Source organism: Amaranthus tricolor, chromosome 11 (assembly GCF_026212465.1).
Source record: "Amaranthus tricolor cultivar Red isolate AtriRed21 chromosome 11, ASM2621246v1, whole genome shotgun sequence".
In the NCBI taxonomy this organism is placed as follows: Eukaryota; Viridiplantae; Streptophyta; class Magnoliopsida; order Caryophyllales; family Amaranthaceae; genus Amaranthus; species Amaranthus tricolor.
The window spans coordinates 21502325-21520978 of record NC_080057.1 but is presented as its reverse complement, the minus strand read 5'-3'; the positions used below and the strand labels follow the sequence as shown (position 1 = coordinate 21520978).

General features: G+C 33.8%; 1 protein-coding gene across 1 annotated transcript; it reads left to right on the top strand.

The window, feature by feature from the left end:
- Positions 1 to 928: 928 nt before the first annotated feature.
- LOC130827869 (metal tolerance protein C4) lies at positions 929 to 16854 on the top strand. Its single transcript, XM_057693744.1, has 13 exons — positions 929 to 1446; positions 1537 to 1591; positions 2393 to 2525; positions 2656 to 2711; positions 8367 to 8481; positions 8579 to 8636; positions 8721 to 8839; positions 11578 to 11697; positions 13708 to 13809; positions 13914 to 13986; positions 15770 to 15837; positions 15992 to 16052; positions 16360 to 16854. Exons 1-13 carry the CDS (start codon positions 1176 to 1178, stop codon positions 16482 to 16484), a joined length of 1356 nt encoding a protein of 451 aa, XP_057549727.1. The 5' UTR covers positions 929 to 1175; the 3' UTR covers positions 16485 to 16854.
- The last annotated feature ends 1800 nt before the right edge of the window (positions 16855 to 18654 follow it).

Below are 18654 nucleotides of genomic sequence, written 5' to 3'. Positions count from 1 at the left end.
GAAGGAAATTGAAGTTGGAGTGAAGAATAATGCTTCTGTGAACTTCTTTCTTTGCCTCTTTGTAGACAATTGATATTTGTTATTAAGGTTGAGTCCAAGGCAAAAATGAACTAATAACTTTTTTATTTAGTGACGTTTTGTGATGAATTGAATAAAATAAATTTTTTAATAAAATATTTTTAAAATAAGTTTATACAGTGTTTGGGAATAAATATTTCATTTTAAATTATGGATTTTAATTATGAAATCATAAATGAGGAATTTGAGAATAACAAGGTTTGGGTAGTCATTCTCAAATTCTCAACTTTAACCACTTTAAAAACAATGATGCAATTTAATCCAAATTCAAATTTGAAAATTTTGATTTGCCAAACAATAAATTTAAGCCAATTTTGAATTTTCAAATAAAATCATTGTTCCCAAAGAGAAATTTTAGTTTTTAAAATAAACTTCTTCGTGTTTGAGCCTAAAGTCAAGTTTGTTTGCCGTTATTAACATAACAGCAAGAGAAAAAAATTTAACAGAATTTTATTCTTTATTACAAACAACGAATAAAAGAAAGACAACAATATAACATTTGAACGGACGAAAAAAACCAAATAGTATGTTCGCTAATTATCAACAACCAAGAAACATTACTTTTAATTTTTTCCTTTTGAAAAATTATAACATTATCTTTATTTTGTTCGTTGAAAGTAACCACAAACAGCTCGTGTTAAAATTTTTTTCTCTTATACACTTTTAGTGACAACGAATAAATCCTTAACATTACGCTCAGACAAAAGGAAACACTTATTTTGCGAAATAAAATTTTTAAAACTTTTTTTAAAATATTTTTCAAAAAAAATTATTTTATTCCATTTTTCACATTCTAGATTCTAGGATCAAAGTATCAAACATTACTATCCTTAAAAAAAAAAAAAAAACAAACATTTTGCTATCAACAACATATCACAACCCAAATTTCGATTTCCTTACTAATAGACAGTATAGTGAGTTAGTGACATTTGCCGCCGACGAATACTTGTTATATCCGGCATCACCTTCTTCCTCCTCCTCCCTTCCTGAGATTCTCTTCATCTCAAGAAAATGGAGTATCAACGCCATTACTAGTCACTGCTTACTGTTCACTGTTCACTGCTCACTGCTCACTGCTCACTGCTCACTCTACAATTATGCTCAGCCGAATGCGACCATGTCGCTTTTCATCGCTCCTCTCTCGCCGTCAACCTCATCCTCAACCTCAATTTGTCTCCCATGTTGTTCTTTGTTCCGATGATTCTAACTCTTCTTCTACTCCTTCTAAATCTGTTGTTGAACAAGGGTTTTCCAGAACTACTTCTAACACTATTTCTACCACATTTTTGAAAGGGTTATTAGTTTTGAAATCCGACGATAAGGGTTCTTCTCATTTTAACCATTATCATCATCTTTCTTTTCGTCGCCGTAATATATTCTTCTCTTTTTGTTCTATTATTGTTTTATTGTTCTTGTTGATTTTATTTTCTTTAATTTTTTATTTGTATTGAGCTGCAGATTTTTTAACTCGAACTAAGGAACTTAAACCCATTGAAGTTAATGATCAACACAGGTATTTAGTTGATTTTTTTTGTTAATTTGTTAATTTCGTTTCATGGTTAATAGCATATTTGTTTTTTTGCTTCTGCTGGTTCAATTATTAATTTCGTTGCATGACTCATTAATCTAAATGCTAATTATGTTCGGTTTTGGGTTATTTTTTGGGCCATTTGAATGAATGTGAATTTAAAAAGCGAATTAGCTTGCGAATTATGTTGTATTGGATTAAATTAAGATAACTTGGAGTCTTGAGTCTACTTCATTGACGAGTTGGGTTTGCTCATTGTTTAGTTGGGAATTTGTTTATTTTCACTTGATTATTCATTCAGTGTGATTTTATTGGTGATGACCACTTTATTCTTTTTATAGATTCCATAATTACTAGGATTTTTAAAAATGGAAATGGAGAAAATGTATTAGCACCACTCTCATTCATTTTTGTTGGGTGGTTTACTGAGACTGATAGATTCCTTGGCCATCTCTTTTGTCTTGTGATTGGTGGTTTGTTGGCAATTTGTAGTATGATATGCCAAAATTATCAATATTCCTCGTTCCAATAAGTTTGCTACTTTTATCATTTTTGTTTGTACCAATGTATTTGCTATATTTAAATATTTGGACATGGTAAATTAAAGCTATGCTTTTCGTTTTATATATTACATGCATTCCTCTCACATAGTAATTCCTTTTTCCACATTTTAACATAGAGATCCCTGTAATATTCTTATAATATCCATTATTGTTTGATGGCTTTCATTTTGTAATCTATAGCTTCACACATGAACTGATTGATTGAATTTATGTGATTTTCAAGTCAAAGAGCTGTCACAACAGCATTATGGTGCAATTTTCTTGTATTTTCACTCAAATTTGGGGTTTGGTTGACGACCTCTAGCCATGTTATGTTGGCTGAAGTTATACATTCTGTTGCAGATTTTGCCAATCAGGTAAATCCATTTGTCTTTAACTTATCATCCTTTGTCACAATACATGGTGTGTATCATTGTTATGGTGCATTGAAATTGACTCTATATTGGCTTATAAATGCACACTTATTAATTCATCTTTACATTGTAGGCGCTTCTTGCATATGGTTTGAGTAGTTCAAGGCGTGGACCAGATGCTATTCATCCGTAAGTGTTTCATGGAAACCAGCTCTATCAGTTTTGTGCTTTCATTTTACTTTGTAGGTATTAACTGAATTTCGATGTGATCTTTGATAAATAGGCTATTGACTATTAGAATGATGTAGCATTGGGGGTGACAAATCATCTGATACATGCTTAGCACTAAACTTCACATAAGAGTTTAGATATATGAGGTTTTGAGAGTGTGTTTTTAGGTTTAGATGGTGTAAAGAGATGGTGATTAAGTGGACAAGAAGAGGGGTTGTGTTCTACAGTTTAGAATAGGCGTAGGATTTGAAGAAACAAGGATATTGATGAATTCTTTTAATGTTTAGGTTAGACAAATGAATGAGAGGGGTTCATGTTTGAGTTGTTGTTGAAAAGGAGTTATGGAAGAAGATATGGCTTCTTTGTAGGCTTAGTGGCGTAAAAGAAAGGAAGGAAAGGGTTCTTTGTGAGCTTGAATTGGCTCAAGAGAGGTATATCTTCTAAGCCTTTGTTGGCTGTGGATATGGATAGGATAGGATGGCTTGGTTTTTTGTTGTGTTTATGTGTTTGATAAAAGAGAGAGATTTAGAAGGGTGGATAGATAGCTCTAAGGGTTAAGTCTGATACGAAAATCCTTCAGCTCTAAAAATACAAGTAAGTTTAGCTAAGGGTCACTAAAGTTTTTCTGAATAGTTCGACTTAGCTTTATTTACTTGTCAAAATGGACTTATATGATACAACCATTCGAATTCATAAAAAAGATGTAATAAAGCAATACCAAATTCAAAGTAGCTAAGTCTTGTGTCTAACGACTAATTCAAAAGTTATTGGAGTTTCTTAAGAATGGGCATATGATCCCTTTAGAAAAGGCATGACATGTAAGGCTTTGAATTTGAACTCCTTTTTGAATTGCTTGACCGACTCTATGGGAGGTTTGCACGTCTATCAATTGACACCTATTCAAGCTCCTACTTTTATGCCTTGAGACTTAGTCTTGAATGTTTTGAATTCAAACTTCAAATTAGCATTCACTTGGAGTAAACTTGGCATTTCGGACTTAGCTTTATGGAAGGGTCGAAATTCTTTAACCCTATATAAATTCTTGGGCTTGTTCTCATTGGATCCCTTCTATCTTTATTCTCAAACTTATATTCCTTGCATTTATGGACCTCTTTTCATCATTCTCACACAGAGTCCAGGTTGAGCCCATTCCTTGCGTCTCTTTCTTGATCTAACGTAAGATGGTTTGGATATTTTAAGCTCTGAATTAATTAGAGACTCAAAGCAACATACTAACTTAAGCTTCGAAGAATTGAAACATTGAAAAAGAAATTACTTAGATAAACATTCAAAACATTCAAATGAACCCTAGATAACTTAATTTAGAACTCTAATGGACATTATTGAGAAAGCAAGAACAACATGATTTTAGAATAAAATAATAAATGAAATCTATTTTCTACTAGATTAACTATTAAGTAAAGGCTTCTTAATGAACATGTAGAACAATTGACTCAATGTACATCAATGGAACCTTTGAAAGTGGACCTCTATTGCAGTTACATAAGACTCTCAAAAATGGACTAGGATCTTCTTCATAGAAAAATGTTCAACATTGAGAGAGATGGATTCATTTTCCATTCAATTAATTGCGTGGGTGGAAATATGAAGTGGTTACTGGGATATTATTGATCGAGGTGTGCCCTCAAAGTTAAAGGGCACGTTTTATTGGACGACTATTTGACTAGATTTACTATGTATCAAAAGTTTGGACTACAATGGTAAATAGTAAGAAGATGAGAGTAGTGAAAATGCAATCGATCAATGAACGAACATACTTTGAGGGATAAAAATTTAAACGAAGATATCAGTAAGGGTTTAGGAGTCACAAATGTTGAGATGAAGATGAAAGATAATCATTTAAGATGGTTAAGTCATGCTCAAAGACGTGTATTTGTGGATCGCTAAAGAAGATAGAAAGTTGGAACTCAAGTCGAAGGACTTTAAAAGAGGGCAAGGAAGAATGAAGATGACTTGGAGGACAAGAGTTTTGTTATGCAGCAACCTACTAGAAGCAAGAAGTCCTTATACGTATATACAAGGCGTAACAAGGCTGGGTTGGGAAAAGCAAGGGTAAATGATTTTTTTTCCTATCCAGGAGAAAGAATAAAGTTGTTTGTATTGATGAGTCAGCATACTTAATGATCGAGACTTTACGTTCTTCAATAGTAATACCACAAGTGCACGGCGTAGTGTAGTACGTCGGCAAGTACGGTTCGAATACGTCGGCAAGTACGGTTCGAATCCACAGGGAGTGGGGTGTATATCAAGGGATTTTCAATCAATTAGTTGGTTCAACAACGTATATATAGATGTTTGTTGGTGTAATTAACTAAAATAAGCAAATAAAGACTAAAGCTAAAACAAAGTATAAAACAAGTAAAGATGCTAATCAACCAAGAACATAAGATCAAAGGGAATACAAACATATCAAAAGGTAATATGATGATGAAGAGGCAAAAGCTAGGCTTTTTCACTAAAGTAGTGTTTACTATTCTTCAACCTAAGGTCATGGATATGGGTTATGGGGAAGAACGCATCTTGGATACTAATGCTCTCTTTTGAGCAACAAAAGCTTCCTAAAACATACTCAACTACCTATTCTTATGGAGCTAAGTGTATTTAAGACATGGTGCACACATTCAACATTTCCAATCAAAACATCTACCTATTCTCATGGAGATGATCAATTTTCAAGCATAGACTATCATTAGAAATCGACTCTCGCCCTCAATCCAATGACACTACAATAATAGAAAAATCCATCTCAAACCATAAACAACACAACCAAGCCAAAGGTAAAGAAAATAATTTAGACTACATAGATGGTGATAATACCTAGCCTAAACCAAATTGAACATCACTCATATTGAAATTGAACATAGCTAAAGACATTGAATGCATGATAAATAACAACAAAATCAAAAGCAATAAAGTGTAGAGAATAGGAATTACTAGCTTGGAATTCACTCCAAGGAAGATAACCAAATGAAGAATTAATGAATAACAATGATAAACTCCATAAAGCTTCAATTGCAATTCAAAAGCTTGATGAAATGCTTCAATAGAATTAACTTAATCTCAATTACATTAATGTATCAAATGATCTTCAATGATAAATCAAAAGCTTGAACTATCTAATAAGTGTTTGAGTAGAAAAATGCAATTAAGAATACAAGACTAGAATCATGGAAAGTACATGAGGAAGTTTAAAACTAACAAATACCAAAGAAAGCTTGAAGTACAGAAAAATGAGTTGTAGAAGGATTGGATAATTTGCTTGAGCCTTCTTCTTCTTTATTTATAGGAGGGAGGACAAGTGGTGGGTGGTGTCTTCATGATTTCTCCACCACTCTATGTGTGAGATAGGTAGGCTATAGATGGGTGACAAATAGGGGTGGTGGAGCAGTAGAGTATGAGAGGCAGAAGAAATGGGTAGGGCATCCAATCAGCAGCTTTTAAAAGCATAACTATTTCTAACCGCCCAAATCGCTCGATCCGAGCCAATCTGCTCGACCTGGTCGAGCGAGCATCAGGTACACAGGTCAAAATCTTTAAAAATAGAGTAGTCACCAAAAAAGGCTCCGCTCGACCCATCGACAATGCTTTTGTCGACATTCTAAAGCTACTGGAAGTGAATAGTACTTTCGCTCGACCCAAGCCAACATCGCTTGATCGGGTTGAACGGCCTTCAGGATGGTCCTACTCGGCTTCTATCTCTAATGCAAGTTTTTTTTATGCTCGAGCAAGCTTGGCTCGACCTAGTTTTGGCCGAGTGGGTTTAGAATGGTCTACTTTAGCTCCTTTTGGCCTTGTTTCCTTGGCTTGGGTCCTCAAGGCTTTGATTACTTTAGCTTTCGGAGTTAAGTGAGTATTGTATGCGCCAAATGTACTTGGTTTGTGATCAGTTTTGACGAATATTACCTGATTTGCTCAAAAACACCAAAATACCCAACCAAGCATAAAATCCCAAATAAAGCAAGTATAGTTATGCAAAATCCCAATATAATAAAGCCCACTAATGAGGATAAAATATGAATAAAATGCAGCTAACACTTAATGTTTTGTAATCAATTAAAGAATATCTAATAGGATCTTGCCTTGAGTTTGTTAGACTCTTGGTTATAAATACTGGGATGTAGTAAAGGTTGAGCATGTTTTGGAATAAAATAGAGTTTCTTACTTTAATGTTTTTCTTGTTCTTTTATTGTTTGCCTTCTTCTCTAAATAGGGTCTGTTCTTTATCAAGTTTATAACAATATGAAGGATAATTTTGGATAATATAAAATCAAAATGAGTGGAGAGGAAAAATTCTTGTGGACGACCACTAGAACTGAACTATTGGTTCATGTGGTCGAGCCAATCTTTTAGAATTAAGGCTTTGGCATTGTTGTTGTACTAAGGTATTCATTTTGTTTTCTGCTGCATTTAAAAATTCTTTAGAATTTATTATAGGTTGAATGGGTTAGATACTTAAAAAAAATGTTCGAATAAAATATTATAACTTTTCTTGCCTTAAACATCATACCAATAGGATATATAATTCAAAATAGTGGATGGGGGCATAAGAAGTAGATAGTGGGCAGATCAATTTGGGATGGAAATTGCATATTCATTGACCTGGTGTTGATTCATAGACACCTATTCTCGATTTGCTTGCTTGATCATTTAACTAATGCTATGAATAATTTTTTGACTTAAAAGTTTTGTTAGATGAACGACTATTAACACCTTTATTTTGATATACTGGTAGAATATCTAGCAGAATGGTATCTTCAATCCGTTTGCTTGATATCAAACTTGCTTTATCTATCTAAATCTGTGAATATTTCTTTACACGAAAATTTTCATTAAATGAGCTGTTGCTGATGCACATTTTAAAAATGGTCATAGAATATGCATTATTATTGTATCGGTATAAATGTATAATGCAACTAATAAAATAAAAAAGATATTGTCTTTAGTTGTTGTCATAGTTAAAATATCAAATACATCACCTTACTGCAACCGTGTTGTAAAGGTTTTTGGCATTACCATAATCGAATATAGGCTGAGACAACAGCAAAACCTTCCACATTGGCCGCCAAAGTGTTTCCCTACAGTTACAACGATCCTGACAGAAAGCAGATCTTTGCACTATAATTGTGGTTGGTGGGGATGTGAAGAATAGGATGTTTCTGTCATGTAGATGGACAGGAAATTTCATCAGAAATGAGGTGACTTAAGATGCTTAGATGAAACATAGTTAATCAATAGGGAAACAAATAAGGTCAATTATGAAAGTCAAAATAGTTAGAACAGTCATCTTCAGTACATGTGGGATCTGTTAACTTACATAGTTTTCCCACAAATGTAAAACTCACAAGTGAACTTGAAAATTGGGTTGTTTTTCACAAGGGAACAGCACTTATGTTATCTTTAACTGATTAATGCTTCAAGTTGTTTTTTTGTTGGTTGAGGAAGGTTGGAAATCTGATTCGAATTCGCTTTTTTGTCTGTAAAATGCAATTGAATGAGCCTACAAGTTTATTAGATGAGCCATGCTAGTTGATCATCTCTACTTCTTTCATTTGCTAGCTTTTCACTGACATGTTTTACATTTGTGTTTCATAGCTATGGCTACTCGAAGGAAAGATTTGTTTGGTCTTTGATATCCGCTGTTGGAATATTCTGCCTAGGTTCAGGTGCTACTATAGTTCATGGATTTCAACACTTGTGGGACTCACAGGTACTGCTATTGAAAGTATTTCACTGGCAAATGAGTTTTCATTCCAACTGCTCTAACCCCATTTTGTTACTTTGGCTTTATTGTTCATATTAATCAGCCCCCAGAACACATGCAATATGCTGCCTTTGTGATTGGTGGTTCCTTTCTTATTGAAGGTAAAGTCATTTTAAATATGAATTCTGGTCATTATTTGATTGTTTTATTTGATTTTTTCCCCTCACACAGTAGCAGTTGTTCAGGTGCTTCTCTAGTTGTTGCAATACATGCTGTAAGAAAAGGTGCTGCTGCAGAGGGAATGAAGCTTAGAGACTACATTTGGCGTGGACATGATCCAACTGCTGTTGCTGTTATGACTGAGGTAGATATTTGTGCTTGTTAATGTGGTCAGTACGAATGCTGTTTATTGTTGCAAAGTCTATAGGTTATAAAGTAGGCATATGATGTTGCTATTTTTTTGTCATGTTGGTAAAGCATATTCTTTTTTTGTTATATGTATGTGTATAATATATATAGTGGTACACAGAACCATAGTTACCAGAAACCGGAATCCTCCTACCGAATCCCATTTCGAGACCTTCGCTTCCGAAACTCTAGATTAACGAATCTGAAGATACATTCTCCAAATGAATTTTCAACCCCAAAAACATTTAATTATTAGGAAAAATTATAAGAAACTATCTTATCTATAGGTCTATTTGCAAAAAACTATCTTATGTATTTTTATTTTTTTTTTGCATAAAACTATCTAATGCAATATATTTCTTTGCAATGACTACCACTTAACAGAAAACGTTATTTGACCGTTAAGTTTGAGGGTTTGATCGATTTGAGAGGTTAAGTTGTTTTTGTGGTAGTATCTCATTGGTCCTCATATTTTTAAATAATTAAAAATTAATACACATAAATTAACAAAAAAAATAAAAGATATTTGACGTCATTTTTACTCATCATAATGATATTTTTTCAAAAAACGGACGTCGCGATTATCTTTATGGGGTAACTCTTTCGAAAATCTGGTCTGAACAAGTGCTTATTTTCGAAAGAGTTACCTCGTAATGATAATCGCAACATCCGTTTTTTGAAAAGATATCATTATGATGGGCAAAAATGACGTTAAAAATCTTTTTCAGTTTACGTGTTGAAAAATAGGCGCATAAGTACTTGTTTCGACCGGATTTTTAAGAGTTATCCTCCAAGGGTAGTTGCGACGTCCGTTTTTTGAAAATTCATCGTTATGATGGGTAAAAATGACGTTTAATATCTTTTTTGGTCTACGTGTCGGGAAATAGGCGAATAAGTACTTGTTTCGACCAGATTTTCGAAAGAGTTACCATAAGGGTAATCGCGACGCCCGTTTTTTTGAAAAAGTATCGTTATGATGTGTAAAAATGACGTCAAATATCTTTTATTTTTTTTGTTAATTTGTGTTTTAATTTTTAATTATTTAAAAATACGAGGACCAATGAGATACTGCCACATAGACAACTTAACCTCTCAAATTGGCAAACCGTCAAACTTAACGGTCAATTCACATTTTCAGTTAAGTGGTAGTCATTTGCAGAGAAATATATTACATTAGGTAGTTTTTTGCAAAAAAAAAAAATACATAAGGTAGTTTTTTGAAAATAGACCTATAGATAAGGTAGTTTTTTATAATTTTTCCTAATTATTAATACTAAAGCCCTTCTTTTCTTTTTTTTTTTCCTTATCTGTTCTTTTTAGTCACTTTCTTTTCTAAACTTTTTTACTTATTTTATTTTTTTTTGTTGTAAAATAAAATTGTACCTACTTTTCCTATGTCTCCAAAACTCTAAAAATACCGTTTCTTAAATTCTTATCCGTTTCCCATATTGGATCGAATTTTGTTTCTGGTAACATTGCACAAAACTATACTTTGATCACGTTATGTGCATGTATGCCAGACGATAGGACTGTTGATCAAGCACGTGTTTTGCATCAGAACTTGCCATGTATTCATTTTTGGTACTTTAGAGGATGCTATCAGAAATTAAGTATTTAAACTTGGTTATTGGCCTGTTGCTCTGGGTCTTGTGGAATTTGGTGTATACAGGAAGCTGGTGCCCGTATCTGTTTAGTGAAGTTATTTTTTGATCAGGAAATACTTTAATTGATTAGGAAATACGTCATATATCAATGGGATGAGGGATCCGTGGAAGCAAATAAAGATAGCTACAATATCACATTCTTATTACTTCAACATAAATCATCAAGAGAGCAATGGTTAAAACATAAAACATCCATGTGCCTTAGCCGAAAGTGATGCCAAAAAGACCACCTCCTCCAATAACACCTCTACCTGTAAATTGGTCGTTGAAAATTTCTTATTCCTTTCTAACCATATCGACCATTGAATGCTAAAGGAATAAATCTTCCCCATCTTTTTGAGATCATTTGTAAATGTGGTGTATGCTTGCTCTTTCTCTCTCTTACTACTCTAATTTTCACTCGATTAGCATAAGATACATAAACGCTACGGACTATATACACTCTTTATTGGTTATATTAATGCACATGGTATTAACGCTTTTATCATGCATCTGTAGAATTAATTTACATAAGCATGTCAAGCATTCTGTAGAAATACAATAATCGAGATTACTTTTGTGTCACTTCGTAAAATTATTGACTCAGCAAAAAGGGCTTGTGCTACCTCTTGAGATTTTCTGCTAATTTTTTTATTAAACGGAATTCTACTTAACAAAACAAAATGTTGTTCATTAGACCCAAATGGCTCCCACATAATTGGGTCATGTAGGGCAAGTATAAGAAAAGAGGGAGTAGTCTTTTAAGTTGAAGAGAACTGAGCAATAGTCTACTAGTACATTTTATTAGCTTATAAAATAACTTATTTTGCCGAGTCCATGCTGTTGGGATTAAAGCTTTGGCATTATTGAATGAAATAACTAATTTTCCATGACCTTATTGATTATTTAGTTACCCTGACTTGAAAAATAATTCAATAGTCTTGATGGACTCTCTCTGCTTCCCTAGACTTACCTCACCTCTTGGCTCATATACTTGCACTTGTAAAAATCACTGCTGACGCATACTTTTTGATTATGTACTTATCTGCAGGATGGTGCTGCAGTTACTGGCCTAGCTATTGCTGCTGCATCATTGATGGCTGTCAAGGCCACTGGGAACCCAATTTATGACCCTATTGGCTCAATTATTGTTGGGAACCTGCTTGGAATGGTGAGTAATGCTGGTAATCTGGTTATATTTTCTGTTGTCAACATCTCTAGAACCTGTGTGTTGGTCTTGTTTATGTCTTTTCTCGTTTTTGTTCTCCTTCCACATCCTTGTAAGAAAGATTTAAATTCGAGTATCATAATTGGATATGGCTGCCACATGGGTACGCTTTCTAGTGCCATACTTGGCCTTCTGCGATTTTTTCCATAGCAAAGTGTCAAAAAACTGATAATTAAGTTTGTGTATCCAGGATCTAATATTGTGTACTTGGTTTTAAATAAAGGCACCGAGTAACAAAGCATATGATTGTCGTTTAAGATTACGCATGCGGATGAGAGTGCTGTTAATAGTAACATTGGTTTTACAAACTGAAATTGCGTTAACTATACAAATGAATAGAAGTGCGTGTAACTTTTATTCACTGAGGATAGGTTAATTGATTATCATAAATTAGTTGAGTGTATAAGTGTCTAATAACGTGAAATAGAGGGTCTACCTTAGGAGAAGTAAAAAAGAGTGTAAGAAGTAGGCTCTATTGAAAATAGATTTCAGGCAGAAACAAAATAAGTGTTAAAATTATGTGTTGGAAGACTTAGCTAGTAAAAGCACCGTGAGCATGAACCAGAGAGAAGCTAGATATGTAACCCATTCACATTAAAGAGTTGAACTAGATACCTACCAAATCATCTTCCAACTGCAGAAACACAGGCCGTGACAAATTTAATTTCCTTTACACCCTTGAAAACTCACTATTACCCTGCAAGGTATGCTACTTGAACTCCGCTGATCCTTTCATGAGTCATGTAAACACTACATTTCAAACTCAAACAGCAAGCCTCCTTAAATAGAGAAAGCAAGGAAGAGAAAGAACATTAAGCCTCTGAAATAATGTATGCCCCTACTACAAGCCTAGCCTATGTCCACGGCTTTGTGTAGTTTGTTGTATCTTCACTTTGTTTTTATTCGTTCAACCAAGCAATGCACGTCACAAATTCCAGCTTCAAAGTAAATGGTGAGAACCCAAGACTTTCTAATGTAAGAGGAACCTGTTCATGAACGAAAGAACTTTTTTGTAAACTTGACTTTGGATCAAGACTCATGAGTGTTCCAACTTAATGCCATATTAAAACTTATAAAACTCTATGCATGAGGTGTCAATGTCATATTCTACCTACCTGTGTTGAGCTTCTACACTCCAGTTAACCAACATGGATAATTTCATCTATTTAAGTATTAGGCTTCTAGTTGATATGATTTAAAGATCAAAGAGAGAACAATCAGGAAAATTTGAAAAAGAAAAAATTACTTGAAAGTGGAAGCTTTATTAAAAAGTCTAATGCTGTTGTCAACAGGCAATAGTAGCATAAATTATTATTATTTGATTAACTCTAATGGTGATTAGACATTATTAGAATGTATATCGTCTTGATTCCATGTCAATTCTTAATTAAATTATTTTTCATATGAAATTAGAGATCGGCTACTTTGCCAAATTTGACCCACCTGTAAATGTCCTTTGAAAATGAAACTAAAGTAACACGCGGAGGCACACACCAAACTGAAAATGGCTAGTCGCCAAAAACTATTGCCTAAATTTGACCTGATGACCTCAATGCCCACCTTTTTTTAAAGCCAACAGAAGATAGGCTGTTGCATAAATGTTGGCACACGGTTTATGCTGTCCAATTAAGAAATTCCAGTTTGCTTTTTGTTTTTTAAATCTATTTTTTTGAGTGCGAATATTAGAATTTAAAAGACCAACTTACAAGAATGGATCATATCCTTTAGGCTTGCCTAAAATTTGCTAGTGTGGTGATTAATACTAGGCTGTTCTTTGGAAATGAATTGAAACTATTTGGATAGGAAGGATTAACATCCATTATATACTATTATCCCGTTGGAGATGCTATATTCAAAATTTAGTTAAGTGGTTAACTTTGCAGCTTGTGCCTCGTGAATACTTATGTATATTTGTTTCTTTTTCTTTTTTGGGTATTTTTGGGACAAATTCAGGTTGCCATATTCTTGATCCAACGAAATCGTCATGCTTTGATTGGAAGCGCTATTGATGATCAAGATATGCAAAAGATTTTGGAGTTTCTGAAAAATGATCCGGTGTGTCCTTCTGCTGCCATCTCTACCAATTGAATAACAATTCAAATCAATGTCTGCAATGATTATTGTGCCTCTCTTTTGATTGTGTCTATGGTCTTTGGCAGGTTGTAGATGCAGTGTATGACTGCAAAAGTGAGGTGATTGGACCGGGTTTTTTCAGATTTAAGGCAGAAATTGGTAAATCTTCGCTTTCCTTTGCTGTAATTCATTCAGATTAATTTTCCATGGGATACACTGTAAAGTCTCATCGAGTGTTTTTCTGCATCTTAGTGGCCACTGTGCTACTAAGAATATATTAGTATTTTTTTTGGGTTTGGGACAGTTAGGGCCTTAGGGGTGTTTAAGGCTGGGTACAGCGGGCATAGACTGAAATGGCCATTTCCGGATAGTTATCAGAAAAGGAAAAAAAAATACCCCAGACTCGGCAAGAGTAGAAAATTGATTGCAAAAAAAAAAAAAAAAGAAAAGAAAACAACAAACTACAATTTTCTTATATTTTCCCCTGTTTCCCTCTATTTACAAAATTCTCAAATTCCCCAGAATGTAGTGACTAGTGGGTTTACCTGTCCATGCTACAAATTTCCAGGATGTCGCAGGGGTCATGATCAGATCTAAATGTAATGGATCTTCCTCTATGTACTGCTCCTCTCCTTACATGTATGGCACTTTTCTTTCTGACATTCGTCCTCCCTTTCAATCATTTCCTTTATTGATGATGAGAGATGGTGTGAGATATCTTTTGCCTTTCTCTCTTCCATCTCTCCCGGTTGGTGACAGGTGGTGTGAGATTTCTAAGGTTTTTTTTACCCCAAACTTTTTGCAATGACATCACTAAGTATTTGGCATGGCCACCTCAGATCCACATTCTTTTCCATTTTGGAAGCTTCCATCGATATCAAATCAGCCATTAATGAGCCACATTTTTGTTCCATTTGGAACTTTCCATCGATGTTCAACCGTAATTTTGTTGAGATATTAGAAGTTGCAATCTGATTTTCACTTGACATGGATCGAAAAAAATGTTCTCCCCCTGCATTACTGCTTTTAAGAAGATTGCATTACACCATCTCCTTTACATGGTATTCCACTATAACCATCACACTCGATTCTTCTTCAAGTTTACTTTGAGGTTCAGCCATCTTTTATTTTTCAATTTGAACTCAAACTTCTGTCTTAGCGATGCCTTTTTCCCATTTGAGTTCGATGATGTTGGCATTTTATTTTTTCTTGAAACGTTCTGATTCATTTGTTAAAATATCTCTTGCTTTTCATTGTTTCTCAGTAAAGCATCATTTAAATCTTCTTTTGAGTTTGAGAACTTTGTATTGATGAAGCTTTAGGGATTCAAATTTTCTGTTGAAATTCATTGCTCATCGAAAAGCTCTGATACAAATTGAAATGTTCATTTCTGAGCAGTTATGAGAAAAGGAAGAAAAGATAATTAGAAAAATGAGAGAAAGATTATTTTAATTGCAGAAAATAAGAAAATAAATACAAGCGTCAGAGAGGCTTGCTCTCTCCTACGAGTTATAGAAGTTCACTACAATTTTCAGAAACTTTTTTTTCTGTATTCTTCCTCTGTATTTATAGGCTCATACCCAGATGTTTTACAAAATTCTCTTTGAAAAAACTAAGGAACATGTACGTTACAATTGTTATTTCCTTCTAGAAGATATTTACTGACATTAAGCATATTCTGGCGGCATTTGCAATGGCATCCTTTCGGTTATCATCACTTTCCTTTCTTACTAGCTTCCTTCCTTATTTTCGTTTGCCGAAGTTTCATTACAATGGCTGAGAACTGGATTATTTTCATTTGCCTAAGGTGCATCATGTAAATAACTTGTCTTCATTGCAGCCTCTTTCGTTCATAAAATCTCTATCATTGAAAAGACTGGCCGAACGTTCGTCTGTATAATTTAATGGTGTTGTGCTAATCCTGGAAAGCTATTTTGTACAGATTTCAATGGTGTTGTGCTTGTCCAAAACTATATTAATCGTGCTGGGCGTGAAGCTTGGGCTAAACAGGTTTGTCTTTTCATCTATTCCTATTCCCCTTTTCAATTTTCTGTTGCCGTGTTCTTGGTACACTTAGATATCTACTCATCATTATATCTTGGCAATGGCATTGTACTGCATAACTCAACTTATCTACTTGGCCTAAATTCATCATCATCTGCAGTTTCGGGATGCTACGAAAGGTGAAGATGATACTGAAGTGCTCAAGGTTATGTCAAACTACGGTACGTATTTGCAAACTAAGAGTACTTGAGTTTGGCAATCGATTGTTAGCTGGTTAACTTGTTTTATTAAGGCTCAGTTATTCAACTTATCCGAAAAACTGGCGTTTGAGCGATAGGCAAGCCATATAGTACTAAAAATACCTGTATCGGCTATTTGACCTTGTGATTTGTGAAACATACAAAAAGTATGTACGTACGAAAAGCCAAATTTAGAAAGAGGTCAATCCTTTGTGAATTCTATGTAGTCACATAGAATAAGTGTGGATCGATGTCAATTATAGAAAACTAAATTACTGTTAAAATGTAGGTGAGGAAATTGTAACAGCTCTTGGAAGTGAAGTAGATAGGCTTGAGACGGAGATTCGGAAACTAGTTCCTGGGATACGACATGTTGACATTGAAGTTTACAACCCAAACGTCCCTTCATCTTGATATATTTGTTTCGCTCATTCATACTTGCTATAAGCTCTAGCCATTTTGCTATGTAATTACCGAAAAAATTGCTTAATTTGAGAACTTGTGTACATAACGCACGGGATTTATGTATATCACTTTTTGCTAGCAATTGACTCGAACTTGTATCCCATGATTATTAGTATTGGTTGTGAATTCGATTGATAAGAACTAGGTAATAGTGTGATACAAACTCAATTCTGCGGCTCTCTTGTTCGGTGCAATGCTAACTGCGTTGGAGAACTATGTAATGACTCGTAGAGAATTTTTACGTCTTTTCAAGAGAAATCTGAGCTAATTATACTGACGTTTTTGGAAATGCTTAGATTTGTCGTTTGTTCTCTTCGTATTCAATTTTTCTTTTGGGATGTCCCAATTATTCTGCAATCCGACTCAAAATCAGCTAGTCCATCCTTAGAAAAACTAAGGTAAACTATCCTTGGAAATGCCAACTTTTAGTTATGATGGATCATAGATGCTCTGATCTCGTTGAACCACAAAACCTGAGGTGAAGAAATTAGCTAAACTATACTTAGAAAAAAGAATGAGAACATTGCACAACAAGAGTCGAGAAGTAAATAATACTCATCATCATATCCGGTATATCACGCTCACAGAAAAAATCAAACAATAGTTGGGAGAACCAAATACTTTCGACACCCCTTTGAAATTGTCGTAATTTCTTTTTTGGTTCGTTCCTTTTACTTTTCAATATCAAAATTAATAAAACAAAAAGAAAATTTAAAATTAACCTATCTATTATGTGAGTGGATCTTATATATTTAAATTGTTATAATTATCCTCGATCTTAATATCTCGCTCAAAAATAGGATCTGAGTGAGTGAAAGTAAAGTGACAATTAATGTTACATGCAAAGGACTATATTTGTGGATAAAGAAAAAGGCAGTATTGAATTTAATGTACTCTTGAGTCAGAGTAGGCTCAGATGGATACTTGCACAGTTGCACTAAACAACAAAGAAAATTTTATGAGTATTGACAAGTTGTTAAGGTAAATAAAGTCCTTTCTAAAGTTGATGCCATTTTTTCCAAAGTGCATCAATAATGAAGGATGACTGACTTTCTTGGAATTGGATAACCTTTGACTGTTGATGCCAATTTTTTCCATAGCTACTTCGTTAGTCTCACGGGACGATTTTAAATTAATGAGTACATATCTTTATAATATGTTTTAGATGAGTTATTTAACTTGTGTTCTGGTGCGTCTTACGGTGAAACCACCTTATACAACAAGTTATGTTTTTCTAACCGAAAAATGTGATCGTACACTCAACTATAATAATGTAGTGTCAACCATAGTGTAAAACAAGGTCATATTGCATTGATTTTCAAAACAAACGAATTGATAATTTTCGTATAGTAAAGGTATAAAAACCGTGTTCCAGGCTGTATCAACGGTTCTCTTATGTTCCGATCGATATTTAAGCATTATGGTAATCCAATTACTTCCTTTACCGCGATCGCGGCCGTCACTGCAATGATGTCAACTTTATAATCTCGTCCATACATTTTAAATTTATTTAATATCATTAATTCAATTCAATCTTTCTCTATTGGATAAAAATACAAAAAATAACTCCTCATACTTCCTTCACAAATTGTTGTGAGAGAGCGTCTTCTAAAGAGATGGTCTCAATTTGACCCACCTATTAGATTTTTTAAAAATACAAACGGAAAAATGTAGTGTAATTGCCCGCTTACTCGGTAGGGTTTTAGAATATCTCAAAGAAGACATTTAGTATACGTCAAGTAGAGGTTCACAATATGTCAAGTAGGTGTTTTACACATGCTAAAGTTGTCAAGTAGGTGTTTAGTTTATTTGCTGTAAGAGTTTAGATTATGTACTGTAGGTGTTTATGTTATTTGCTGTTGGTATTTTTATTATGTGTTGTAGGTATTTTTATTATGTGTTGTAAGTGTTTAGGTTATTTGTTGTATATATATATATGTTATGTACTGTAGGAATTTATGTTATATATTGTAGGTATAAGTTATTGGTGTAGGAGTTTATGTTATGTGCTGTAAGTATTTATATGTCTACTTCAGTATACAAAATAAATACCAAAAATTGTAATAGGTGTTTTTTGAAATATGTGTGCATAGTAGGTGTTTTTATAAATAGTGATGCG

Excerpts from the sequence above, each read along its gene's own strand:
- LOC130827869 (XM_057693744.1), top strand. The coding sequence starts at position 1,176 with ATGCTCAGCCGAATGCGACCATGTCGCTTTTCATCGCTCCTCTCTCGC. Across the intron at positions 8,482-8,578 it reads AACACTTGTGGGACTCACAG|CCCCCAGAACACATGCAATA; the intron begins GTACTGCTATTG and ends CATATTAATCAG. Across the intron at positions 16,053-16,359 it reads CAAGGTTATGTCAAACTACG|GTGAGGAAATTGTAACAGCT; the intron begins GTACGTATTTGC and ends GTTAAAATGTAG.